Source organism: Hemitrygon akajei, chromosome 22 (genome assembly GCF_048418815.1).
Source record: "Hemitrygon akajei chromosome 22, sHemAka1.3, whole genome shotgun sequence".
Classification (NCBI taxonomy): Eukaryota; Metazoa; Chordata; class Chondrichthyes; order Myliobatiformes; family Dasyatidae; genus Hemitrygon; species Hemitrygon akajei.
The window spans coordinates 14963307-14985796 of NC_133145.1; the positions used below are offsets into that span (position 1 = coordinate 14963307).

Genomic DNA, 22490 nt, shown 5'->3' on the forward strand with positions numbered 1-22490 from the left:
GAATGCTGAGGAAAGTCCATCTCCCACCACCCCTCATCCTCACCACATTCTACAGAGGTTGTATTGAGAGCATCCTGAGCAGCTGCATCACTGCCTGGTTCGGAAATTCCACCATCTCAGATCGCAAGACCCTGCAGCGGATAATGAGGTCAGCTAAGATCATTGGGGTCTCTCTTCCCGCCATTACAGACATTTACACCACATGCTGCATCAGCAAAGCAAAGAGCATTATGAAGGACCCCGCACACCCATCATACAAACTCTTCTCCCTCCTGCCATCTGGGAAAAGGCACTGAAGCATTCAGGCTCTCACGACCAGACTATGTAACAGTTTCTTCCCCCAAGCCATCAGACTCCTCAATACCCAGAGTCTGGACTGACACCAACTTACTGCCTTTTACAGTGCCTATTGTCTCGTTTATTATTTATTACAATGCCTGCACTGTTTTGTGAACAATGCAGTCCTAGGTAGGTCTGTAGTGTAGTGTAGTTTTTTGTATTGTTTTATGTAGTTCAGTGTAGTTTTTGTATTGTTTCATGTAGCAGCGTGGTCCTGAAGAACATTGTCTCGTTTTTACTGTGTACTGTGCCAGCAGGTATGGTTGAAATGACAATAAAAAGTGACTTGAACTTGAACTTAAAATTAATACTTTGCTTCAGTATTCACTACAGAAAAGGATATTGGCAATTGTAGGGATGACTTGAAGCAGACTGAAAAGCTTGAGCATATTGATATTAAGGAAGAGAATGTGCTGGAGCTGGAGCTGAAGTTTTACAAGGATGTTGCCTGGATTGGGGAGCATGCCTTATGAGAATGGGTTGAGTGAACTCGGCCTTTTCTCCTTGGAGCAACGGAGGACGAGAGGTGACTTGATATAGATATGTACAAAATAATGAGAGGCAGTGATCATGTGTATAGTCAGAGGCTTTTCCCCAGGGCTGAAATGGCTAGCACAAGAGGGAAGAGTTTTAAGGTGCTTGGAAGTAGGTACAGAAGAGATGTCAGGGGTACGTCTTTTATGCAGAGAGTGGTTAGTGCATGGAATGGGCTTCCAGCGGTGGCGGTGGAGGCAGTAACAATAGGGTCTTTTAAGAGACTCCTAGATGGCTACATGGAGCTTAGAAAAATAGAGGGCTATGGGTAAAGCCTAGGTAGTTTTAAGGTAGGGTCATGTTCAGCATAGCTTTGTGGGCCGAAGGGCCTGAATTGTGCTGTAGGTTTTCTATGTTTCTGTGTTTCTATGAAAACTTTGCAGAAAATGTAACAAAGTAGGACATATACAAAGAGCATATTGGACTGAGTAGCCTTAAGTTTTACAAAGCAAAAACTAATAATAGACAAGCAAAATGGCTTATAACAGAAGTGAATGGCAAATTGATAAAAATAGAATTGGATACTGACTTGGCAATTTCAGTCATACCTCAAAATAAGTTTGAATGGCATTTCAAAGATACTGAACTGAACCCTGCAGATATCCAACTAAGAACTTACATAGGAAAAAATATAACTCCAGTAGGATGCAACAACCAGCAACCCAAATTGGTTTTGTATGCAGTAAAAACAGGAGGGCTAGCATTGTGGTGATGTGATTGGCTGAGACAACTACAACTTGATTGGAAATCTATCCACCATTGCTCGCCACATCCTCTGCAATAAAGCCAACTGAAAGCGAATCATGAAAGGTACTGGATGGTGCCACATCTGTCTCCAAGCTGTATACCACGAACTACTGCCCAACAGAAGGAACTCAGGTGTTAGTGCCAAGCTCTGTGTCTCTGGTTGGAAAGCAAATTGGACCAAGGAAAAACCATACTGCTCAGAGGAAGTGACAAATGCAGTAGTCCGACTCCAACAGATTTTGTCAGTGACATATCTGAGAAAAGCTTCTGATATGTTAATCAGTCAGTTATTTGTGAAATGTGGCTTGGCTGGAAGAGAGTTCAAGGAGCTTCAGGAAAGTTGCAAGTACAGTATACGGGCTTTTGTGAGTATAAAGAACTAGAATTTACTCTGTGTGCATTAAGTTTATTGCATGAACTTCAAATGGGAGACAAAAAGCTGCTTGTAAAAGTAGATCCAAAGACTAAAGCCCAGTTAGATGAATGGAAGGCCAAAAAGAAAGGAGGCAATGGAAGTATGAAAACTGGATTTGTATCTTCATGGACTCCTTTCATTTAGGCTATTTGACCAATGTGAGTGAGAAAGAGAAATGTGTGAAAGAGAGAAGGAACATGATAAAGAAAAAGTGGGTTGAATAGAGAGAAAAAAGCCAGGACTGGGAGAGAAGCAAGGAATGAAATAGATCCAGAGAGAAAATACAAGAAAAGGGGAACAAAGATGCCCAGAGTTGTCAGAACCACTTCCTGCAGTCCCATAGATAACTCGTACAACCACCATGGAGAAGGCCCCAGAACCTGAGACAGTTTCACAACCACAAGACTCACCTGCCGAGCAGGCATGTCAGGAAAGACCTAATTACACAAGAGCAAGAAAGCCTCCACCTTTAAGCCTGAATAGAACATTTTTAAAATTTGCAATGCTGTGGATATCTGTATTGTGTAGTATATTGTGTATATTGTTGAGATGCATTCTATATTGAGTTGTTTATAGCTAAGCAGGGAAGAGTGTTGTGTATTTAATATATCAGTAATATTTGAGTAATATTGTAGATATATTAGCAACGCACAAAATGCTGGAAGAACTCAGCAGGCCAGGCAGCATCTTTGGAAAAGAGTACAGTTAACATTTTGGGCTGAGACCCTTCAGCGGGACTGGAGAAAAAAGGATGAGGAGTAGATTTAAAAGGTTGGGGGAGGGGATGGAAAAACACAAAGTGATAGATGAAATCAGGAGATGGGGTTATTGAAGTGGAGAGCTGGGAAGTTGATTGGTGAAAGAGATACAGGGCTGGAGAAGGCAGAAACTAATAGGAGAGGACAGAAGGCCATGGAAGAAAGAACAGAGGGGAGGAGCACCAGAGAAAGGCGATAGGCAGGCAAGAGAAAAGATGAGAGAGGTAAAAGGGGATGGAGAATGGTGAAGGGATGTGGCATTACCAGAAGTTTGAGAAATCGATGCTCATGCTATCTAGTTGGAGGCTGCCCAGATGGAATATAAGGTGTTGTTTCTCCAACCTGAGTGTGGCCTCATCATGACAATAGAGGAAGTCATGGATTGACATATCAGAATGGGAATGGGAAGTGGAATTAAAATGGATAGCCACTGGGAGATCCCACTTCTTCTGGCGGACGAAGTGCAGGTGCTCAGTGAAGCGGTCTCTCAATCTACGTTGGGTCACACTGATATATAAGAGACCACACTGGGAGCACCGGACGCAGTATGTGACCCCAACAGACTCACAGGTGAAATGTCACCTCACCTGGAAAGACAGTTTGGGGCCCTGAATGGTAGTGAGGGAGGAGGTGTAGGCAGGTGTAGCACTTGTTCTGCTTGCAAGGATATGTGCCAGAGGGGAGATCAGTGGGGAAGGATGAATGGACAAGGGAGTCACGTAGAGAGTGATCCCTGCAGAAAGCAGAAAGTGGAGGGGAGAGAAAGATGTGCTTGGTGGAGGAATTGAGAGAAGGGGACGGTATTTTCACAAGTAACATCATGGGAAGAGGTATAGTCCAGGTAGCTGTGAGAGTCCGTGGGTTTATAATAGACATCGGTGGATAAGCTGTCTCCAAAGACAGAGACATTGTAGATAATATTGTTTGATTAAGCATTGACATAATGCATTGGGGATTATACGTACAAGTATGTAAATGGCATATGTCATCACTCCACCACACAGTATTTGCGCACCTCACTTAAATTAAAAAATCCGAGTTAAACTCACATTCCTAGCTCTGTGGTTTTTGCTTTTAATTAGTTTTATATTTTGGAGTCACAAAACATAAAGATGAGGAGGAATTTTTTAACCAGAGGGTAGTTAATCTGTGGAATTCATTGGGTATATTTAAAGCAGAGGTTGATAGGCTCTTAGTTAGTAAGGGCATTAAAGTTTATGGGGAGAAGGCAGAAGAATCAGGTTAAGAGAGATAATAAATCTGCTATGATGGAAAGGTAGAGCAGACTCGATTGGCCAAATTATCTAACTCTGCTCCTATGTCTTATGATCTTATGATCTAAGAGTGATATAGTTCCTGAAAGTGGTGATTATAATTATATAGTTCCTGAAAGTGGTGACACTGTCAGACTGGGTGGTAAATGAAGCATTTGCATGCTTCCCTTCATGGTCTGGACATTGAGTACAGGAACTGGGACATCATGTTACAACTGTACAAGATGTTAGCGAGACTACACTTGGAGTATTGTATGCCAGTCCAGATGAAGGATCTTGACCTGAAATGTTGACTGTCCATTTTCCTCTTCAGATGCTGCTTGACTTTCTGAGTTTCTCCAGAAGTTTGTTTTTTTCTGGCTTCTCTTCTTTTGAGTTGTTTCTTAGATAGCAAAGTTTATGCATTGCAGAGTTAAAGTAATTTCCAGACACTTTGAAAGCATTCCATAACAATAATCAATATATTGCTCTATAGCAACAAGATTTTTATGACCATGGTTGGAGCTTGTCCTATACCTTATCTGTTACCGTGTAAAGCAGATTATATGTTAGTTGAGGCATTGCGTTGAGTCTGAGAGTGACATGCAGTTTCACACTGGCTAACACACTAACATAGTAGAATGGAATATCTATGAAATGGTGTTGATACCACATATTGCCTGTATAGCACCGCATAGCTGTGTAAAAGTTTGTATTTAGCCACACTATCTGCAGCAGGAAGACTTTGCATGTACACCCTCTATATTCCTTGGATAGTGGACAGTAGCTGGTTGTTGTTCTTGTTTGACCACCTGAGTTCAAAATAAATTGAACTCTGCCTGGTTATGAATTAGATTCTGGATAATATTAAGCACTACGTAGGTGTAACAATTCTTCCTAATTTCTTGCATACCTGGCAAATTTTCATTTTTCTGTATGTGTTGTGAGAATGGATGTATATTAAGTATTTCCTCACCTCTACATTTCCTTCCAGCGCAGCCAGTTTGAAGGGAGTCAGTCCATTATTGTTTGTAATTGCTTCTGTGGTATTTCCATTCTCTGGATCTAGGGACACGATAAAATCATACATCTCTGCCGCATAACTTTGAGGCTGTAATGCCAGGTGATGCAGAACAGTATTACCTGAAATAAACATGTTGGGAGAAAGAAACAAAGGTTTGCACTTACATTGTGCCCTTCACAGCCCTAAAGTATCCTAAAGCATGAATGAAGGAAAATGGCAGCAAATTTGACTGCAGACAGCACCCACAGACAGCCATGTGATTTCTTACTCCAGAAAGCAGATACAATTTTTGAGCTGGTCATATGGGTTGTGTTCTAGGCAATTAAGAAGAGGATCTTGGAGTGTTAATGCACAGGGTCACTCAAATGATTCAGGGTTAAATAGAGACATTGGTTCAGGACTAAACACTGGCTATAAATAACAGGAGAACTCCCCCTTTAAAAATGCTATAAGATCATACAACAATCTGAGAGAGCAGCTGCACAGTTTATTGCTTCATCCAACATTAGGAATCTTTGATAGTGCCTTACTTATGGAATGCACCGGGAATATCAATATGACTATGCAATCAGAATCAGAATGAGGTTTATCAGTGCCTTATATGGCATAATATTTGGTGTTCTGCAGCAGCAGAATAATACAAGGATAAAATTACAGTAGGTTACAAAATAAATAAATAGTACAAAAAAGGAAAAAAAACAATCTAATATCCATTCAGAAATCTGTTGGTGGAAAGGAAGAAGACATCTCTGAATTGTTGAGTGTAGGTCTTCAGGTTGCTGCAGCTGCCTGATGGAAGTAATGAGGAGAGGCATGCCCCAAATCGTGAGGGTCCTTCTTCATGGATTCCATCTTCTTGAGGCATTGCCTCGTGAAGATGTCCTTGATGATGGGGAGGGCTGTTCCAGTGATGGAGTTAGCTACGTCTACAGCCCTCGGCACCCTCTTGCAATCTCTTGAGTATCAAAGATACTTTAGGGTTACTATCACCAGTCAGTGCTTTCTGATCCAATCCTTGAATTATAAGTCAATAACATTTCACACTTTCCATTATTGACCTTTACTGTAATGTATGAACACCCCACCTCTATGTGCACGGTTGTCTACACATGCATATCTCTCTCTCTCTCTCTCTCTCTCTCTCTCTCTCTCTCTCTCTCTCTCTCTCTCTCTCTCTCTCTCTCTCTCTCTCTCTCTCTCTCTCTCTCTCTCTCTCTCTCTCTTCTCCCTCCCTCTGCCCTCCCTCTTTCTCCCTCTGTCTCTCCCTCCCTCTCTCTCTCTGTCCAAAACAGCACAAGAAGGCCGAAGGAATACCTGAGTAACAGTGAAATACACACTGAATTTAAAGTGAAAAAAACTTGCCAAGGACTTCAAGCTAGAAAGTTAACAAATTTGATAGCGCTAATGAAAGCTAGGAGTCATATATTGAGAGGTTGAACTATTGTAATGCGAACAACATGGAAGAACTATAGAAAGCCCCTGTATTTCTAAGCTTAATGGGTGCAAGAGCATGCAGTATCTTACTGAATTTAGCAACCCCTGCAAAGCCAGCAAGAGTGACATTTGAAGAAATACCGGTAGTTACAATTTTACAAAATCACTTGAGCCCTAATCCACTGGTAATAGATGAGAGATTTAAATTTTACAAATTGAACCAGTCAGAAGATGAAAGCCTTTCTGAATGCATTGCAGAACTTCGCAAAATTTCCCAGTATCGTGACTGTAGAGATAGACTTTCTAATGCATGAAGGGACAAGCTTATATGTGGCATACTCAGCCAAAGCACTCAAACAAGGCTACTGGGAGAAAGAGACCTAACTTTAGAACGGGCAGTGACCATTGCAATATCATTAGAGAACGTAGCAACGAATGCAGCAGAACTTCAGAAAAGGAGGTTAAATTGTGAAATGCACAAAATGTCCATGAATGGTGCAAAAAGCCATATAACCATATAACAATTACAGCACGGACACAGGCCATCTCAGCCCTTCTAGTCCGTGCCGAACGCTTACTCTCACCTAGTCCCACCGACCTGCACCCAGCCCATAACCCTCCATTCCTTTCCTGTCCATATACCTATCCAATTTTTTTAAATGACAATATCAAACCTGCCTCTACCATTTCTACTGGAAGCTCGTTCCACACAGCTACCGCTCTCTGAGTAAAGAAGTTCCCCCTCATGTTACCCCTAAATTTTTGCCCCTTAACTCTCAATTCATGTCCTCTTGTTTGAAGCTCCCCTACTCTCAATGGAAAAAGCCTATCCACGTCAACCCCCTCATAATTTTAAATATCTCTATCAAGTCCCCCCTCAATCTTCTACGCTCCAAAGAATAAAGACCTAACTTGTTCAATCTTTCCCTGTAACTTAGGTGCTGAAACCCAGGTAACATTCTAGTAAATCTCCTGTGTACTCTCTCTATTTTGTTGACATCTTTCCTATAATTCGATGACAGAACTATACACAATACTCTAAATTTGGCAAATTTGCTGTGTATAATTTTAACATTACATCCCAACTCCTATACTCAATGCTCTGATTTATAAAGGCCAGCATACCAAAAGCTTTCTTCACCACCCTATCCATATGAGATTCCACCTTCAGGGAACTATGCACCATTATTCCTAGATCACTCTGTTCTACTGCATTCCTCAATGACCTACCATTTACCATGTATGTCCTATTTTGATTAATCCTACCAAAATGTAGCACCTCTCACTTATCAGTATTAAACGCCATCTGCCATCTTTCAGCCCACTCTTCTAACTGGCCTATATCTCTCTGCAAGTTTTGAAAACCTACTTCATTATCCACAATACCACCTACCTTAGTATCATCTGCATATTTACTAATCCAATTTACCACCCCATCACCCAGATAATTAATGTATATGACAAACAACATTGGACCCAGTACAGATCCCTGAGGCACACCACTAGTCATCGGCCTCCAATCTGACAAACAGTTATCCACCACTACTCTCTGGCATCTCCCATCCAGCCACTGGTGAATCTATTTTACTACTTCAATATTAATACCTAATGATTGAATACCTAACTAACCTTCTGTGTGGAACCTTGTCAAAGGCCTTACTGAAGTCCATATAGACAACATCCACTGCTTTACCCTCAAATTCAGTAAGATTTGTCAAACATGACCTTCCATGAACAAATCCGTGTTGACTGTTCCTAATCAGACCCTGTCTATCCAGATATTTATATATACCATTCCCTAAGAATACTTTCCATTAATTTACTCACCACTGACGTCAAATTTACAGGCCGATAATAGCTAGGTTTACTCTTAGAACCCTTATTAAACAATGGAACCACATGAGCAATATCCAGCACCATCCCCATTTCTAATGACATTTGAAATATTTCTGTCAGAGCCCCTGCTATTTCTACACTAACTTCCCTCAAGGTCCTAGGAATTTTAAGAAGTTTAAGAGAATTATATTTATATTAATATTTATATTTAAATTAATATTTGGATGCCAATCACACCCCTCCTGCAACCATGTTTCACTAATAGCTACAATATCATATTTGAAGTTTAAGAGACTACTAGACAGGTATATGGAGGAATTTAAGGTGGTGGGTTATATGGGAGGCAGGGTTTGAGGGTCGGCACAACATTGTGGGCCGAAGGGCCTGTAATGTGCTGTACTCTTCTATGTTCTATGTTCTATGTTCTATGAATATCCTGTCAGGACCCAGAGACTTATCCACTTTTATATTCTTTAAAAGTGTTAGTTCTTCCTCTTCTTTAATCATCATAGTTTCCATAACTACCCTACTTGTTTCCCTTACCTTACACAATTCAATATCCTTCTCCTTTCTGAATACTGAAGAAAAGAAATTGTTCAAAATCTCTTTTGGCTCCACACATAGCTGTCCACTCTGATTCTCTAAGGGACCAATTTTATCCCTCACTATCCTTTTGCTATTAATATAACTGTAGAAACCCTTTGGAATTATTTTCACCTTACTTGCCAAAGCAAGCTCGCATCTTCTTTTAGCTTTTCTAATTTCTTTCTTAAGATTCTTCTTACTATATTCCTCGATCACCTCATTCACTCCATGCTGCCTATATTTATTGTAGATCTCTCTCTTTTTCCGAATCAAGATTCCAATATCCATTGAAAACCATTGCTCTCTCAAACTTTTAACCTTTAAATAACCTCCATTTCTTTATTACATCTTTCCCATAAAACAAATTGTCCCAATCCACTCCTTCTAAATCCTTTTGCATCTCCTTAAAGTTAGCCTTTCTCCAATCAAAAATCTCAACCCTGTGTCCAGACCTATCCTTCTCCATAATTATATTGAATCTAATGGCATTGTGATCACTGGACCCGAAGTGCTCCCCAACACATACCTCCGTCATCTGACCGATCTCATTCTCTAACAGGAGATCCAACAATGCCCCTTCTCTAGTTGGTACCTCTATGTATTGCTGCAAAAAACTATCCTACACACATTTTACAAACTCCAAACCATCCAGCTCTTTTACAGAATGGGCTTCCCAGTCTATGTGTGAAAAATTAAAATCTCCCACAATCACAACCCTCTGCTTACCACAAATATCTGCTATCTCCTTACAAATTTGCTCCTCCAATTCTTGCTCCCCATTAGGTGGTCTATAATACACCCCTATAAATGTTACTACACCTTTCCCATTCCTCAATTCCACCCAAATAGCCTAGACGAGCCCTCTAATCTATCCTGCCAAAACAGCACAGTAATATTTTCTCTGACAAGCAATGCAACACCTCCCCCTCTTGCCCCTCCAATTCTATCACACCTGAAGCAAAGAAATCCAGGAATATTTAGATGCCAATCACACCCCTCCTGCAACCATGTTTCACTAATAGCTACAACATCATATTTCCAGGTATCAATTCATGCTCTAAGCTCATCCACTTTTCTTACAATGCTCCTAGCATTAAAATAAATGCATTTAAGAAATTCTCCACCTCTTACTCTCTGTTTATTCCTAACAGTGCAAACAACTTTACTATCTTCTTTTTCTTCCTTCTCCCCAACATCTTCGGTCTGAGCGCTCCCCTTCTCTATCACCTGCCTATCCTCCCTTACACACTGTGTACAAGCTTTCTCTATTTGTGAACTAACCTCCTCTCTCCTAGTCTCTTCAATCTGATTCCCACCCCTCAACCATTCTAGTTTGAAGTCTCCCCAGTAGCCTTCGCAAATCTCCCCACCGGGATATTGGTCCCCCCAGGATTCAAGTGTAACCCGTCCTTTTTGTACAGGTCACAGCTGCCCCAAAAGAGGTCCTAACGATCCAGCAACTTGAATCCTTGCCCCTTGCTCCAATCCCTCAGCCATGCATTTATCCTCCACCTCATTCCATTCCTACTCTCACTGTCGCGTGGCACAGGCAGCAATTCTGAGATTACTACCTTTGCAGTCATTCTTTTCAACTCCCTTCCTAACTCCCTGTATTCTCCTTTCAGGACCTCTTCCCTTTTCCTGCCTATGTACCTATATGTACCACGACCTCTGGCTCCTCGTCCTCCCACTTCAGGATATCTTGGACACGATCAGAAACATCCCGAACCCTGGCACCAGGGAGGCAAACTACCATTCGAGACTCCTGACTACATCCACAGAATCGCCTATCTGACCCCCTAACTATCGAATCCCCTATTACTACTGCCTTCCTCTTCCTTTCCCTACCCTTCCGAGCCACAGGGCCGGACTCTGTGCCAGAGGCACGGCCACTGTTGCTTCCCCCAAGTAGGCTGTCCCCCTCCAACAGTACTCAAACAGGAGTACTTATTGTCAAGGGGTACAGTCACTGGGGTACTCTCTAGTACCTGACTCTTCTCCTTCCCTCTCCTAACTGTGACCCACTTGTCTGCCTCCTGTTGCCCTGGTGTGACCACCTGCCTGTAACTCCTCTCTATCAGCTCCTCACTCTCCCTGACCAGACGAAGGTCATCGAGCTGCAGCTCCTGTTCGCTAACACGGTCCCTTAGGAATTGCAGCTCGCGCACCTGGCGCAGATGTGGACCTCCGGGAGGCTCGGAGACTCTAGGACCTCCCACATCCGACACTGAGAACAACAAGCTGCCATCACACTCATAATTCCCCCTTTCCTCAAATAACAGGAAAAATTGAAAACTAAACCTACCTTGCCTCGCCCGTTTCGACCTAAGCCCATTGAGCCAAAGCCCTTAAGCCTTCACTCTGCTCCCGGCTCACGCCTGCGCAGTCCCGCCTCTCTTAACCCCGATGAGAAGAAAAAATCAAAATGGTTCCCACAGCACTCCAGTTCTGATTCTCAGACTTCCTTCTCCAAATTAAATCTGAATCAGGATTTCCGTCCTTTTAAATCTTCTGTGCTTCATCCAAAGATGCTTTCAATGTGGCAAATCTTCCCATGATGCTAATGACTTTTGGTTCAAATAAGAAGTCTGCAGAAGGTGTCACAGACAAGGTCGCATAGAGAGAATGTGCAAGGCAGACAAAGAGCACAACCGAGTGAAAAGTCTCAAATGCAAAACTAAGCAAATGCATTAAGTTACCGAAGGTAAAACAGAATCAGACAACATATAGTCTGACAAAGCTGAACTGTCATGCCTGGAACTGCATAGTATTACTGAAGCAGATCGCAATATAATATAGATTAAAATAGATGTATCTGGTGTAAAACTGAAAATGGAGCAGGATACAGGGTCAGCTTTGTCTATAATTCCAGAGGTTGACTACAACAGACTGTTTTCAAAAATACTATTAGAGAAGACCTCAGTGATGCTAAAGACTTCCACAAGCAAAAAAGTTTCACCCAAAGGCAAACTGAAAGTAAATTTAACTTATAGAGGCTAAACACAACAGTTAGAGCTTTCTGTATTGAAAAGTGGAGGGTCAGCACTTTTCAGTCGTGAATGGTTGAGAAAATCCAACTAGACTGACACTCAATCAAAGCTCTCAGTGTGACATCAACAAGCAATGGCAGCCCAAATGGTAGCACTAACCAGAGACTGCCTAAAATTAATGAGAAGGGTATTGGTAAATTCAAAGGCATGAAGGCCAGAATTGAAACAGCAATACCAAGATTCTATAAAACGCATCCAGTATTTTACACATCCTAAAGTGGATGCTGAACTGCAGAACTTGGAGGCATCTAGAATTCTCGCCAAGGCTGTGGACCAATTGGGCCATGCCCATTGTCCCAATGATCAAGAAAGGGAATGCTGGAGCCGTTCACATATGTAGGTGAACATCAACCCGGTTCTGCGTACTGTGCAGTATTCCCTGCCATGAATAGAAGACATTTTTGCATCTTTGACAGGTGGGGAGAAGTTTACAAAGATATGCTTGTCATATGCCTATCTGCAAATGGAGGTTGAGGAGTCCAGCAGGAAGTTCCTCACAATCAACACTCACAAGGGACTGTTCCAGTATAAGGGTCTCATCTTTGGCATCGCATCAACTCCAGCAATTCGGCAAAGAGCACTGGACCAAGTGCTCCAAGATATCCCAGGAACACAATCATTGTAACTGACAAAAATGATGAAGGACACCTCCAGAACCTTGGTAAAGTGCTTACCAGGCTGAATGAGTAAGGTCTGTGCGCAAAGAGCAAGAAATGTGAGTTTTTCAAGAATGAAATCTCATATTGTGGACATGTCATTGACAATCGGGGCTTACATAAGTCACAAGAGAAGACTGAAGCAGTGCTACAGGCACCCAGACTGGAAAACGTGTCACAATTCAGGTCGTACTTGAGCCTTGTAAACCACTGGTTTCTCCCAAACATTATTACACTGCTACATCCATTGAAGGCACTGTTACAGATATGAGTGAAGTGAGAATGGTCAGAAAGATGTGAAAAAACATTCAAGGAAACAAAGAGTCTATTAACATCCAATGAACTGCTCACCCATTATGACCCAACCCTGCCCATCAGACTAGTGTACAATGCATCCCCTTATGACATTGGAGCCCTTTTGTGACACATTATGAAAGATGGATCTGAGCACCCGATTGCATTTGTTTCCAGATCACTGACAATCACAGAATGCAACTAAGCACAGATTGACCAAGAGGCCCTTAGTCTAGTATGGGGAATAAAGAAGTTCCACCACCACCTCTATGAACAAAAGTTTAGATCACCAGCCCCTTGTGCCCACTTTCAATCCCAGGAAGGGAATTCCAGTGATGACTGCTACCCAGTTACAATTTTGGGCACTGTTCCTAGGAGTTCAAGGGTACCAAACAACACAGCAAAGCTGATGGCTTCCACTATTGACAACTGAAGAAGAAAAGTCTTCAAACTGTGACCCATCAGGTGTTCCACACCACATTTGGTGGACTATTTTCTGGTAACAAATTCTGAAAATGCAAAGGAAAACAAGGAATAGTCCAACATAGTCAAACGTCTATGAAACCACCATGAAAGGATGTCCAGCTCACGGTAATCCTGTGTTACCAGAGTTCTCAGTGAGACAAGACCAACTGTCGGTATGTCAAAGAACGTTGATGTGTGGATCTTGTGTTGTGGTTCCCTCTAAACTGTGTTAGAGAATCTGCATGAAGTACACCTGGATATAGTCAAGATAAGGAGTCTTGCCTAAGGCTACGTATGGTGACCAGGAATAGATAAACAGATTGAAGACTTGGCCAAAAGCTGCTTGGGATGCCAAAAAGTTCAAAATACACCCCCCACCCCCCCACAGGCACCATCACACCCATGGGAGAAGCCATTGTCACCATGGCTAAGAGTGCTTATTGACTTTGATGAGGCATTCATGGACATGTTTCTGATTGCTGTGGATGCTTATTCGAAGTAGCCAGAGGTTATACCAATGAAGTCAACCATCTCAGCAATGACTGTATCTGTCCTGAGGACTAGCTATGCTAGACGCAGCTTACCAGAACAAATTATGAGTGACAACGGACCATAATATACGTCAGAAGAATTCCAACTATTCATGAAGAAAAATGGCATCAGGCGTTTCAAGTCAGCTCCTCACAACCCAGCAATGGATAGGTTAGCTGAAAGGTTTATCTAAACCTTCATGAAGTCAATTAAAGCGATGGACAAGGAGGACATTTTTCTACAGCACAAGGTAGACAATGTCCTTTTTGTGTATCGGAACTCTGTTCATGTGATGACAAATCAAATACCTGCAAGGCTGTTGATGAGCAGGAATCTGAGATCTCACATAGACCTCCTGAAAACAGACCTACAGAGGGAAGTACAGTATAAACAGTTCAGCCAGTTGCCAAGTGAAGCAGCAAGAAGCTTTGAGATTTGAAAGGAAGTCCTAGCAGATCAGATACTGGATGCTCAACTGAAGAAGACACCTGACTCAACTGCATCCAACAAGACCGGACTTACCTCTCAGTGATGGTGTCACAGACAGCAACATGACACCGGAAACTGAAAATGTTGTCTTAGTCAAGACACCTACCAAACCAGATGCCACTCCACAGGTCCAGAAGCACTATCCTGAAAAAAAAGGTGCACCACCCAAAAGACTGTGACGTTAGTTATGGACTGGTATTGTGAAAGCATGTTTATTAGGAATACGGGTTTATGAAAGGGAAATTGAATGTTTTGTATATATACAGTTTTATGGTGCATTAATCTAAAGGAGGGGAGAAAATGTAATGTAAGTATTTAATACTTTTGGAACAATAACCCCCCCCCCCACCTTAGCAATACATATCGATCTGTTATCTGTGCATGTGCATTGTTCTTGCTCTCTCGATGCAACATGAACATACCAGTTAAAGCATCTCCTGTGTTTGTGCTTTTGTTTAATTGATATGTAGCTGTGCACAGACACGACACTTACCCAGATAATCCTGTGCTTTAATATCTGCTCCGTTTTCAATCAAGAACTGCACAATCTCTTTATTTCCAACACAAGCAGCGAACGACAGTGCATGCTCCCCTGAAACAAAATGATAGCAGCTCAGAGGAACTAGCTCAAGACAACATAAACTGAGTCAAATCAAAGGAAGCAGAAGGTAGCCAACTAGATCATATCCTTGAAAGCAATCAAGACAAGAACAATTAAGAGATGAGAAAAGGCCACTCTCAGTCTGCTATTGTTCTCCGTTTCAACCTAGTCATTTGGAACAGCACAAATCTGTTTTAACCCAACTTAGAATGATGGAAGTAACTCCAAATAGTTGACCTATTTGCAAATGAACCCTCCTCACCCCGTGTTATGACTAGATAGATAGATAGATACTTTATTCATCCCCATGGGGAAATTCAACATTTTTTCCAATGTCCCATACACTTGTTGTAGCAAAACTAATTACATACAATACTTAACTCAGTAAAAATATGATATGCATCTAAATCACTCTCTCAAAAAGCATTAATAATAGCTTTTAAAAAGTTCTTAAGTAGTTTACTTAAATACATTAAATACAATCAACCCCGGCACTTTAACATATCTTACTCCTGGCGGTTGAATTGTAAAGCCTAATGGCATTGGGGAGTATTGACCTCTTCATCCTGTCTGAGGAGCATTGCATCGATAGCAACCTGTCGCTGAAACTGCTTCTCTGTCTCTGGATGGTGCTATGTAGAGGATGTTCAGGGTTTTCCATAATTGACCGTAGCCTACTCAGCGCCCTTCGCTCAGCTACCGATGTTATACTCTCCAGTACTTTGCCCACGACAGAGCCCGCCTTCCTTACCAGCTTATTAAGACGTGAGGCGTCCCTCTTCTTAATGCTGCCTCCCCAACACGCCACCACAAAGAAGAGGGCGCTCTCCACAACTGACCTATAGAACATCTTCAGCATCTCACTACAGACATTGAATGACGCCAACCTTCTAAGGAAGTACAGTCGACTCTGTGCCTTCCTGCACAAGGCATCTGTGTTGGCAGTCCAGTCTAGCTTCTCATCTAACTGTACTCCCAGATACTTGTAGGTCTTAACCTGCTCCACACATTCTCCATTAATGATCACTGGCTCCATATGAGGCCTAGGTCTCCTAAAGTCCACCACCATCTCCTTGGTCTTGGTGATATTGAAACGCAGGTAGTTTGAGTTGCACCATATCACAAAGTCCTGTATCAGTTTCCTATACTCCTCCTCCTGTCCATTCCTGACACACCCCACTATGGCCGTGTCGTCAGCGAACTTCTGCACATGGCAGGACTCCGAGTTATATTGGAAGTCTGATGTGTACAGGGTGAACAGGACCGGAGAGAGCACGGTCCCCTGCGGCGCTCCTGTGCTGCTGTCCACCGTGTCAGACCTACAATCTCCCAACCGCACATACTGAGGTCTATCTGTCAAGTAGTCCACTATCCAATCCACCATGTGAGAGTCTACTCCCATCTCCGTTAGTTTGTGCCTTAAGATCTTGGGCTGGATGGTGTTAAAGGCACTAGAGAAGTCCAGGAATGTAATCCTCACAGCACCACTGACCCCATCTAGGTGAGAGAGGGATTTGTGCAGCAAATACGTGATAGCATCCTCCACTCCCACCTTCTCCTTATACGCAAACTGAAGAGGATCCCGGGCGTGCCTGGTTTGTGGCCTCAGATTCTGTATTATCAGCCGCTCCATGGTCTTCATCACGTGCGACGTCAAGGCAACAGGTCTGAAGTCATTCAACTCCTTTGGTTGTGTAACTATATGGGTTACAGAAATTCACCCTTACATCAATCACAAATCACTACCCAAAATTTTGAGATATGGAATAAAATTCACTCACAGAATTTATGTGAAAGGAGTAAATAGATAAAGACAAAATGTGTTCCATTTCAACGTGGTTTCATTCTACAGAAAATTAAGGTACAGGCTGTTTTCTAGGAACGTATCCCAATGCTGGGATGCTCCCTTAACACAAGCATCACCTACATAGATAAGCTGACATGAAGAAAAAAAATCTCAATAAGAATGTTTGGAATGAAAAACAATGAGCCAGAAAAAAGAAGCAAAATAGGCTGGGAAAGTTTTGATTCAGATCACTGGATAGAGTAAGGATACTGAGGGGATGATTTCACATCCCAGATATGTGGATCTGATTTTATGTGGACCTAATAGATGGGCCTGATTTTATGCAAGATATCTTTTCTCATCATAACTGTCCTCTTCAACAGGAATGTCTTTTTAGGAAATAAAAAGGATCAAACAGGGATCATATATTAGATTTTTGCTCATGTTAAAAGTTGCTTGTAATGTACTTTCTTCTGCATATTTCATCTTCCTTGAATTACAATTGTAACAGCATGCCAATATTTGGCAAAACACTCTTCACAGTCCATAGGTATTTCTTAACTCTAGAAACTATGTTTTTAATTCTTGTACTTTCAATGTCTCTATTCAGTGATGTAAGTTAGGTTAACAAGGGATGGCACTTTTTCCCCACAGTGTAGGACCCAAAAGATATTAGTGGCGAAATGTTGTAGGTACAATGAAATTCTAATGTGCAATCAAAGCAGTTTCTGCTCCATATTCTTATATTGATATGGAAGGGTCTGTTCTGTTTTAACACAGTATTCCACCTCAAATTGATATTTTAGACCATAAGATATAGGAGCAGAATTAGGCCATTTGGCCAATTGAGTCTGCTCCGCTATTTCATCATGGCTGATGCATTTTCCCTACTTTATCATGTATCTCCAAGTATATTCTTGTGCTCTGCTCAGGAAAGTATTTATTTCACTCCAGATCTAGTTGCAATCTTTAGATTTCTTGTCACTTAACCTTTCAATAGTGAAAGTGATCATAGTCATAGAATTATATTACATGGAAACAAGCCCTTCAGTCAAACTCACCAATTTGTTCCATTTGCCTATGTTAGGCCCATATCCCTCTAAACCTTTCTTATCTACTGTAGAAATGTCTTTTAGATATTGTAATTGTACCTTCCTCCACCACTTCCTCTGGCAGCTCCTTCTGTACATCCTCTAACTTCTATGTAAAAAAATTTGCCCGAGAAGAAAGATTCCTTTTAAATCTTTTTCTTCTCACCCTATGCCCTCTAGTTTTAGATTCCCCTACCCCAGGTAAAAATAGCTGAGAGCATTTACGTTATCAATGACCCTCATAATTCTATGGTTTTATAAGGTCACTCCCCTTAGCCTCCTTCGCTCCAGGGAAAGTAATCCCAGCCTATCCAACTCTCCTTTTTACTTAAACACTCCAGTCCCAGTGACATGACATTGTTACAATTCTACATCCTTTCCAATTCATGATGTCCATTCTATGTGGGCTGACCAGAACTGTGCACAGGTGCACTTGCATCAATAGCTTGTATAGTTGTAACAGGACATTCCAACACCTGTAATCAGTGTGTTGAACATGAAGGCTAGACTACCAAGCACCTTTTTCACCAACCTGTCTATCTGTGTCACCACTTGAGAACGATGTCCCACTAGGTCTTACTGGTCTACAATACTCTCTAGCTACTGTGTGCAACTGATATTATCTCTGAAGTGGCTCTTTTATGTTTAAGAAATTTCAGAAATTTTAGCAATTTCTCACTTTTCCTACTTCAGATAAAGTTATAGAGATTCACCACGGTTGTGTATTTAATATTTCAATAATATTTTTAGTGAACTTGTATATATACATATTGTTTGATTACACATTCTTGTTCATTTAAATAACTCATTACAGGTTATACATAAAAATACGTGAATTGCATACAACATCATGCTACCATATGATACGTGTACGCCTTGCTTGAAGTAAACTAGAAGTTAGACTCACATTTCCCGATTCCTTTGAATTATTTTAATGTTTTGAAGTTACAAAACATGACAATGGAGTTCAGTAAGTTTTAAATTTGGAATGCACTGATCGGACAATCATCAAAGCCAAATGACAGAAAAATGGTATTTAAAGCAAGCCACTCTTTTAAATGGAGTGACTGAAAGCAAGGCAACAAATACACAAAACTAATATCTCCATAAAAAATAAATTCAGCAGAAGAATAAGATTTGGAAATTAGAGTGCTGGGGAATGGAGAAAAATGGGAGAATTCCTCAATTCCTTTGAAGAATCCTGCACAAATGTTTTGATCATGGTGAAGGGATCAAAATTCATGTAAAAGTCCAGCTGGGTTTCAGAAAGGAAAAGGTTATGCATTCATAAACAGTCTGAAGTAAATTATGATACTCTTACCATAATAAACTAAATTCTTTTCACTTCTTTTGAAGAAGATCCCAGTTGCACGTGATGATGCTACATTGGCTCCTCGGTTTATCAGTTCTTTAACCAAATGAAAATTCCCATTTGCCACGGCAATATGTAGAGCTGTATTCCCTACTCAGGAAAATTACATGCTGTCAATTTCCATCAGTAAGTACTACTCTCTACCCAACCCCCAACCCACCCCCTCAATTCTATTCATGACAATCTTTAACCCTCACAAATTTTAATCATGCATCATAGAGCACATCGTATGCATAAAGAATGCATAATGGCTTGATATGGCAGCTCTCTGTATGACTACAAGAAACTACAGAGAGTTAGGAACACAGCTCAGCACATCACAGAAGTCAGCCTCCCCTCCACAGACTCTGTCAATACCTCTTGCTGCGTCAGCAAAGCAGCCAGCATCATCAAAGAACCCACCCAGTCCGGATGTTCTCTCTACTCCCCCTCCCATCGGACAGAGGACATAAAAGCCTGAAAGTGCATACCACCAGGCTCCAGGACAGTTGTTGAAAGTATGTTAAGTGATCCCCTAGTATAAGATAGATTCTTGACCTAACAATCAATTTTGTTATGTCCCTGTAACTTACTGTCTGCCTGCATTGTAATTTCTCTGTGATGTAACACTTTACTCTGTGTTCTGTTATTGTTTTCCCTCATACTACCACAATGCACTATTCTAATGAAATAATCTGCTTGGATGGCAGACAAAATGAAGTTTTACACTGTACCTCATATATATGAGAACCAATTTAAACATCTTCCAATTCCTTAATCTAACACAAACACCACAACTCACATATTCTCTATCCCCACTAGCTGCCCACCAAAAATTAGCCCTTCTTCAGCTACCATCACATGATTCCAAACCTCAGTCAATAACCATCTGAAATCTAAAGTCTTTTGTCAACACAGTATTAATTACATCAAACTACTTTGTATTTTCAATTTTAGCTATTTAAAAAACATTAACATTAACATCTAGTTCCACCAGCATACTACGAAAGGCTACAAGAAGTGAATGGAACTGTAAATTCTACCTTCATACAGCTCGGAGGTGGCTGGTACATTGATGAGATCCGGCACTTCTTCAAGGAGCGCTTTTGCATATTCATTATTATTGTACAATGCAGCAATGTGCAATGCTGTCTCGCCCATCACACCTACCAGGAGGTAATCAATAATGTCTTGTTAATTATAGAAGGCATTGTTTCAACTCATTCACTGGTTTACATTAAGTGGTTGACTCTCTAAGCTTGTATTGGGATCTCCAAGGATCAACAGATATTGTTGAAAACCTGATAAAAAGTTCAGGCAGGGTCAACATTTGGGGGTGAGACAAGAAATTGCAGGTGTTGGTATCTGGAGCAAGAAAGGAGCTGCTATAGGAAGGGTACCTTCCTCTCCCACTTCTTCTTGGTCTGAAATATTGATTGTCCTTTTCACTCCACAGATGCTGCCTGACCCACTGAGTTCCTCCAGCATTTTGATTTTTTTGACTGCTGGAAAAGATGTACCAAAACGAGTGACTCTCCCAGTTTATGTACTTAAGCACCACTATTGGTGCTGTTTTGCACTTCAATGCATGACAGTGAGGAATAAATTCAGGAGTCCCATGCACTGCCTGAATAAACCTGCAAAGCTTAAAGGGAGCATGATGATCAATTACAACCAAGGCTGGAGTACTCTGTACAGCTTGGGAAGCACATAAAGGCACACTGTGTGCTGGGTACAGAGGTGGTTACCCGCTTTTCAAGCACACTCTCAAAATCCTCGTGGAAGAGGTGACATGGAAAGACACTCAGAGGGCCCTGGAAACCCTCCAGATACGAGGAAGCAGCAGTAAGAGTCAGCCCAGCCCGTTAAGTTAAAAAAATGTAATAACATTGTACATTTAGTCAATGCTGCCCTGAGAAAAAGCGTTGGCTGTACATTCTATGTATGTCTTTTATCATCTTATTAAAGATAATAATTACCTTTATTTATTACATGTACATCAAAACAAGGAGTGAAATGCGTTGTTTGCGTCGATGACTAATATAATCCAAGTATCTGCTGGGGGCACCCCACAGGTATCGTCATGTTTCCAGTGCCAACATAGCATGCCAACAACTAACCTTTACTAATCTGTATATCTTTGGAATGTGGGGGTAAAGTGCCCCATTGGCATCCTTCTACACTATCCACAACACCACCAATCTTTCAGTCATTTGCATACTTACTAACCCACCCTTTCACTTCCTCATCTAAGTAATTTCCAAAAATCACAGTTGTCAGCAAAATTCACTAGTAACTAAGTACTTAGAAAATGATAAACATTACAGGAGTCATTTAAATTTTATAAATTTTATAAAGGGGAAACTAATGTTTGAAATACTAACCACGAGAAAATCTGCAGATGCTGTAAATTCAAGCAACACACACAAAATGCTGGTGGAACGCCAGACTAACTTCCTGACAAAGGGTCTTGGCCCGAAACGTCGACTGTGCTTCTTCCTATAGATGCTGTCTGGCCTGCTGCGTTCCACCAGCATTTTGTGTGTGTTGCTTGAAATACCACATTTGTTTTAAGGAAGGAACTAGCAGGAAAATGAGTGGGAATTGTTGGTATGTTCAGGAGAAACTGCAAGAAATAAGAGCTGTTAGATTTGTTTTTGTTCAAACCAGTGAGATTAAAAAATTACACTGGCAATAATTTTACATGTTGAAATAATGGTGTTTTTTATGGGAATCTTTTAGCTGGAAAATAAAATAGCTGGAACAAAAGAACATCTGTCAATAAAAGATGAAACAAGCCTCCCAAAGGATCTTAAGTTCAAAGTAAATTTATTATCGAAGTACAGTATACATATGTCACCATATGTATTCATTTATGTATTCACCCTGAGATTCATTTTCCTGTGGGCATACTCAGCAAATCGATAGAATAGTAACTATAACAGGATCAATAAAAGATCAACTAGAGTGCAGATGACAACTAATTTCAATAAATAAATAAATAAATAAATAAATAGTAATGAATAATGAGAACATGCGATAACAAGATAAGGAGTCCTTAAAGTGAGATCATTGGTTGTGAGAACATCTCAATGAATGAGTATAGTTATATCCTTTGTTCAAGAGCCTGACAGTTGTGAGATAGTAATTGTCCTTAAACCTGGTGGTATGAGTCCTGAGGCTCTTGTATCTTCTTCCTGATGGCAGCAGCAAGAAAAGAGCATGGCCTGGATGCTGCTACCCTACGACAG

At 41.2% G+C, this 22490-nt stretch overlaps 1 protein-coding gene across 2 annotated transcripts in view; it reads right to left on the minus strand.

The window, feature by feature from the left end:
• LOC140714990 (transient receptor potential cation channel subfamily V member 6-like) overlaps positions 1-22490 on the minus strand; it is a 111992-nt gene that overhangs the window by 60498 nt on the left and 29004 nt on the right. For both annotated transcript variants that reach the window (XM_073026731.1, XM_073026730.1), the window contains exons 3-6: positions 20283-20405; positions 19210-19350; positions 14904-15002; positions 5023-5189 (exon numbers count right to left, since the gene is read on the minus strand). In XM_073026731.1, the coding sequence (XP_072882832.1) occupies positions 5023-5189; positions 14904-15002; positions 19210-19350; positions 20283-20405 (530 nt within the window). The remainder of the gene's footprint in view (positions 1-5022; positions 5190-14903; positions 15003-19209; positions 19351-20282; positions 20406-22490) is intronic.